This window comes from Mastigoproctus giganteus, chromosome 5 (genome assembly GCF_048544385.1).
Source record: "Mastigoproctus giganteus isolate SK-2022 chromosome 5, ASM4854438v1, whole genome shotgun sequence".
In the NCBI taxonomy this organism is placed as follows: Eukaryota; Metazoa; Arthropoda; class Arachnida; order Uropygi; family Thelyphonidae; genus Mastigoproctus; species Mastigoproctus giganteus.
The window spans coordinates 120,034,998-120,042,077 of NC_143579.1; the positions used below are offsets into that span (position 1 = coordinate 120,034,998).

The window sequence follows — 7,080 nt, forward strand, 5'->3', positions numbered from 1 at the left end:
GTGCCAATACTTTGGTATGCAGCTCGACCCATTGCTGATTCAATATTATCAGCTGTTGTCAGTGGCCCAAGTCAAGTAATAAAGAGGCTTCTGTGATAGGAGGTGGAGCTGTTCATTGGCCTCAGAATAAAGGATGTGAAGGTGCCTATTCTTATATGGAATTTTTTCTTGATATTAGTAGACTGACTTTTATCTTGAGAAGGAGACATGAAAGAATTGTGGATCTGATGAGCTGTTGATTCAGGAGAAGAGACAGGGCAGGTGGCAACAATTTCAGCCAGGGATGGTTTGTTCAGAACAGGTAATTGATGGCTGTCTGAATTTTTCAGATGCTGGTTGCCCTGTGAATTTTTGTCTATGAAGGTAGTGGTGTTGCTTGATATAGTACTTTTGGATGCCAGCACAGAAGGTAATACTGGGATCGATACTGGAGGTAGGTTGTTTGTGGTAGTCTGCTGCTTGTGGATTATATATACACACCTCTGTTCAGGGGCATGATGTGCATTCATAACTGGGACTTTGCTGAATGCTTTATTAAGGAGATAAAGTTCATTTGTAAAATGATTAACTCCTTGAGTATTTGGAGTATTTGGCTGGCTTGTATAGTCAACAGGATCGTGACAAGTGATAATATCTAGCTCTGCTGATTGAGAGATGAATTGAATGTTGGTGCTGTTAACTGGTTCAGTCAGCTTGGGAGGCTCACAGGCCTTGAAATATCCATCTTTGATTTGCATGTTGGCAAAAAAATCACTTAGTGCAGATGCCATTTTATCAATAAACACAAGTACTAATTTGTTTTGATCACCTGCAACATACGTAATTACCAACTCATATTGGATTTTTGGCTCCACGTTCCCCTGCAAGGACAGTGCAGCCATTGACGATATTTCTGACATGTAATATCATTTTGGATTACGACCCTGTTAGTGATCCAGGCCTGGTATCCAACCAATTTGTCATTAGCACGTGATAATTTCAGCAAATGTTGAGAAGAAAATATTATGTCACCCCCGGATTGCTCTAGTGCTTTGCTACTGATTATCTTGGGTGCTTTGTCATCACAAGAGACTATTTGTAGCGAGGTTAAATTTAGCATTATTATTATTACTTGTAGTTGCCTCCAATTCTATATCACTTGGCAACAGGAGTTGTTTATTAGCCATACTAATGTAATCCTCATTCACGCATGATGCGAAGATTGATGACAACACCAAGTAGCCGTCACTTCCATCCCAATAACTTCACCAAAACGTCCGATGCTTGTTCTTGTAATTGTCACTGGTCGGGTGCATAAGTACACGTACTTTGAGTGACTGGGGTTCAAGCCTGTGAATGCTGAATACGGTGCTGTTTCTTGTATTCTGTCTATCTTGTGAACTCCTCTGACTGTTTGGTCATCCCGGAGTATAACAGAAAATTTAATTTAATTTTTAATAAAGAAATAAAAGGAAGAAAGCAGTGGTGTGCATACTGAGGTCCAGGAACCCAGAGGATCTCCATGATGTGGACTTTCTGCTCATTATCTACACAAAAATGAGTTGCACAGGGGAAAAAAAAAAGATACAAGCTCGCCGTCACACTTAATCCTGAAAGGCAGGCTGATGTTACTTTATTTCTCTCTCTCTCTCTCTCTCACACACACATTTCTGGAAGCCAAGATATATGTCAAATGTATCGAGCAGATTGTGTACACAGAAATTTATTAAATCTGCCTACTTTAAAAAGTGGAAGGGAAAATTTTTTGGGAAAACAATAAAACAAAATATTTTATTTTGAAGATCTGCCAACATGTAAAGAAAGGTAAAAAAAAAAGTGGCGGCTCAGGATCAAGAGGACAGCAGCTAAAAAAGTTGTAGCACACTAATTTAGAAAGTTAAATAGATTATGGTCTAATTTTTATTGAGAACAAAAAAACAAAATGTTATTTTATTTTGAGGTTCTGGCAGCAAATCCAGAAATCAAAAGGGGTCCCATGACCAAAAAAAGTTTGTATGATTCTGACTAAAATATTAGATTAAGGGTCTACGATTATACAGTAATCAAAATTAAAATTACTATATGATAAAATATAATAAAAATTAAAATCAAAATTTAAAATGCATATCATGTGAGGCTGTAAAGCTTATATGAAAGCTGAAATCAGAGAGAACTGGTAATTACCATATCTGAGATAATATGAATGATAATTTTTCTGGGCATCGACTAACCTGGCATCCCTTCCCCTGGTGAAGCCCATGTTTATTTCAGAAATTGTCATCCACTGCCTGCTTCCAGTTTAGAATTAAGCATTTTAAATTTCTAACAATATGCACCTTTTCTATATATATATAAATATATTTTTATCTCCATATTTTACAAATATAGAGATAAAAAATACTTAGTTGTGGACAATATAAAAATATTATCATGCTCTTAATATGAAAGCTATAAATATGCATACCTGCTTCAGTTTCAATTTCATTTATATACAGTAATTCCAAAGCAAATTAACATGCATTAAATTTAAACTAATCTCAAAACCCATCATTGGATATGAAAGTGAAACATCAACATATGGAGAAAGGTAAAAAAAAAAAAAACATATGTGGCTGCTAATATGTCGATAATTATTAATTAAAATCCATTCGCTGTAAACGTCATATACGAAATTACATACATAAATACGTATACGGAGAAATCACCTAGAATAGCGGCGGATTAAGAGCCTCTAGGCGCCAAGACTTTGGGGATGGCATCACCTGTGCCGGTACCACCCACACGAGTGGAATGTCACACGCAGATACCAGGTAAACATTTACACATGTAAACAAATACAGTATACAACGGCCAGCAAGAGCCAGAGATTCCATGAGCGGAAGCCAAACGGATAACATAAACTAATGTATGAAAAGAATGAAATGTAATTAAATAAGACGTCCAAATTATATGCAGAGATTACTGGAATACAGTAAGACCTCGCTAATGCGGACCCTCAATAATTGGGACCGTCTTCTTTTTTATGTATATAATTGATTTATGCCGAACGGAGACTTTGACTACAATAACGAACTTATTTTGCAAGAGTTCATAGTAATTTTGTAAAAAGTTAAATCTTCAAAAGGAAAAATTAAATGCAAATGAAAACATTAAAGCAGTGTTATTGTTGGATAATTCTCCTACACATCCCTCCACTGAAATTTTATCAAGCGACGATGAGAACATCAAGTGCCTATTCTTACCAGTCCTCATAACCTATGATCAGTGAGTCATGCTAGGCTGTAAGCATTTATATTGATGGAAATAATTAAAGGGCGCTTTTTTTTTTTTTTTTTTTTTTTTTTTGCACTTCTGACAGTGAGAACACAAGAGAAGAGAGGATATTGGCTAGTACTACAGTATTTATAACTGAGCAATTTACAAATAAAAAGAGTACAACAGTAAAAGCAAGAAAAAAAGCTATTAAATGAAGATGATGTTCTTATTGGTATAGATGGAATCAAAGATGAAGAGTGTCGAAATACATCGCACAGCAGTAGTGAAATGGATATTAATCCGGTGGTGTAAATCGTAGGTGGAAGATGGTGAATTGAGGCCAGGTATAATATAGTGACAGAAGAAGAAATAACAACAACAGTTCACAGGTAAAACTCTGAGGAAAGTGAAGAAAAATAAAAATACGTTAGAGGATAAGGCTAACATAAACGCTGAAGAAATACTCTATTTAGAATCTGAGAATCTTCAATTACAAATATGGAGATAAAAATACAGTATAAAAATATTTACATGTCTCTTTGATGAGGTTTCTTTTAATTACTTTCAAACTGACAATATAAATATTTTTACTTTCTGAACAGAAAGTGATTACTAGCCTTATGTTTTCTTGGGTCACTGCAGTGTCTCAGTGTAAAAAGTAATACAAATATTCCTCTTTTTATTCTCCATTGGAAAACTGACTACGAAAATGGCAAGCCACCCACGCACACTGTACACGTGGAAAAGTTATCATTTTTCACAAACTGGCCACAATAACACACCTTTCTCCCCCCCCCCACCTCGATCCTTCAATTGTATTAGTGGTGTGTCATAATGGTGGCAGGTGTGGTGCAATCCAGAACCCTTAACGCAATGGGGGAAGACAAAAGAAATATGAGAACATTAAATAAAAAATTTCGTTGTAACCATTTGCTGCTCGCGATGTTACACTACTACTTATATAATACACAGCACCAGAAGTGCCTAAGAGAAACATATGACCTGGGCCTCAAGCTTAAAAGACTCGATTTTTTAATTTCTCAATAATTAGGGCACTTGCACAAACAAGGCTATAGAAACTTTTGTTAAACGAAAAATACATTCAAAGTATGTATGTCTCACTTTTTGTGTCCTGTTTCGTTTTTCATATATCTTTATGTATTATCATTATTATTATTATTATTAGGGGCATCAAAAGCTGGAAGCGGGCGAGCCTCTCTTGGTCTCAGAATGTACCTGCTGCAAACGGCGATATTGCAATTTTAGCTTTTAACAATATATCAATGAATATATTAATGAATACCATTGATATATTGAATATATATATATATATATATATATATATATATATATATATATATAATGAATGAAGATATTAAGATTCTTAGCAAAACTTATTATCTTAGTACTCACCTCTAAGGTGAGTACTAAGATAATAAGCTTTGCTAAGAATCTTAATAGTTAATCAAAAGTACTTCAAGCTTTCAGCTGTAAAATTAGTCATTACTACAAATATAAATACATATGTATAAGTATAGTGCGAAGGCATCAATAATACATAGACAAATCTGAATGAACAGAATATTAGCATTGTGAATATGAGATATAATATGAGACATAGTCTAGACTTTTCCATAGCTTCAGGCTTACGCCCTAAATGCTTTATAAATATAAATACATTATTAACAATAAACACCTCTACCGTCCCGGACAATCCTTTAAAATTATTGAGGTGAATACTAAGATAATAAGCTTTGCTAAGAATCTTAATAGATAATCAACAGTACTTCAAGCTTTCAGCTGTAAAATTAATACAAATTGAACGAACATATGTATTCATTATATATATGAATGAACATATATATAATGAATATCAATTCTACAAATTAAACTTCATATTGATGATTCAATTTTCAAAGAAAGTTAACCAAACTGCAAATCTGCCAACCGAAGACAGCAAAAGCCACACTTCTGACGCAAGGATGGGTCACTTTTTATGCAATAGTAACATCAACTGCTAAACGTTTTTTATAAGAGTTATGTACCTAGAAATTATTGTTTTTTAAGGAAAAAATATGTCTAGAGAGTATTTTTTTATTATAAATGAGATTATAATTTATTTGTTCACCCTTGTTAACAACAGCAATTCATATATATATATATTTCAATTTCAGACAGATTAGTATCGGTCAACCTCACATCAACTGCTGAGATTCAAAAATAAACACAATTTCCAGATAGGGAGAAGCGGAAAAAAAAAAAAAAACCACCAATACAAAAACCAAAGTATCAAAAATATAAAAATCTCAAGAAAAAATTTTAAAATCAGATTATCAGATTTATTAATATGTATCTCTTATCACCCCTACAACCAGAAATGTTTGTGTCCACTTATTGAAAACGTATGTGAACTGTTTTATAAATAAAATAAATACATTTTCTGTGCATGGATATGGAATGTTTCTGACTGTGGGAGCGATAAAAGAAATCTCACTTGAATATGTTTGCAATTGGTTTTCATGTTATTTCATAACACGAAATGGGATAAATTTAAATAATTTAAATATCTAATGTATTCTGTTGTTCAGTAATTAATACACCGTAACGCTATAACTTTGGACATTGTGTTGCAACCGGCTTCACTTCATTTATAATGGCATAGCAAAATGTGGCTTCCTGCTGCCTGTGTCCAACTCGGTCATCGATAGCTCACAGCGCCCTGGCAACGAGCGGCCAACACCGCACCCGGTGCGTGTGTTCACGAAAATAGTGACTAATACTACTTACCCATTTTCTTTTTAGTAGCACCTAATTTTCCTAAATGATACGGATTGAGAGAACTTCAAACTGCCACTAACACATAAACAGGAACAAATTACACAAATCCAGTTAAAATCACGAGATTGTTAATGAATCGTATTCACTTTTCAACGGGTGGTCCCTCCTAGCGAAGCCACTTTTCTAAACACTCGACAGCGACAGCCGCTAGCATCTCACAGCGCGGAAGAGTCCATTCTTCATAGACAGTGGGAACAGAAATTGTAGTGTTTCGCTGTAAAAGAAGAAAACCGGATTGAACAACTTTTCTTGGTTCTTTAATTAGTGTTACAATGGATGTTTACTTTTAATATTACTACTATAAGCACTTCCTTATTTCTTTGTTTGATTTTTATATGTAATGTGCATTTAAAATTTCGACGGGATTGCGGATGGAGTTCAATGCACTTCATAATGAAGTGTAGGCCATAATGTGTAAGTTAAATATTGCACAGCAGTATATACATTTAAAGAAATATTTTTTATGAACATGCAGGTATTAGTGACTACACGTCCAGCATTGTACATTTAACCATGCCACAGAGTACTTTACTACTCTGCGATGATCCACGCATGATTGTCTTAAATACACATATAGCACTTTAAAATGTTTGCCTACAATTTTTTCCCCCTCAGCAAAAATTTAGAAGCATGAAACTGGTTTGAATATTTATATATACTGTACTGTATATATATATATTTTATTATTATTATTATTATTATTATTATTATTATGTTTTTTTTCCTGCAGAGAATAGGTTTCATAATATCCATCGTTTTCTGTCACGTTGCAATACCCGAAAACCTAGTTTTTTGTTTCCGGAACCTTTTCAGCCAATTGTACACATTCGGCAACAAATAGTCAACAGTTTTCAATGGACCAAAAAAGACTGAAATCCAAACAAATCAAGACTATATTGTGAGTGGGATCAGGAGTGACTCGCGCCTCTCCTAGCCCGAAGAGCTGGAGAAGCGACCATGTACCGATGGACGAAATTTAGAGACCAATTAGATGCATCTCGCCCTGGG

General features: G+C 34.4%; 1 protein-coding gene across 2 annotated transcripts in view; it reads right to left on the bottom strand.

Moving 5' to 3' along the window:
- Window positions 1-6,199, bottom strand: part of LOC150085662 (actin-binding LIM protein 2-like) — a 579,562-nt gene extending 573,363 nt beyond the window's left edge. For both annotated transcript variants that reach the window (XM_090374167.1, XM_090374166.1), the window contains exon 1: window positions 6,022-6,199. In XM_090374167.1, coding sequence (XP_090230293.1) covers window positions 6,022-6,025 — 4 coding nt within the window. In that variant the 5' untranslated portion in view covers window positions 6,026-6,199. The remainder of the gene's footprint in view (window positions 1-6,021) is intronic.
- Between the last annotated feature and the right edge of the window lie 881 nt (window positions 6,200-7,080).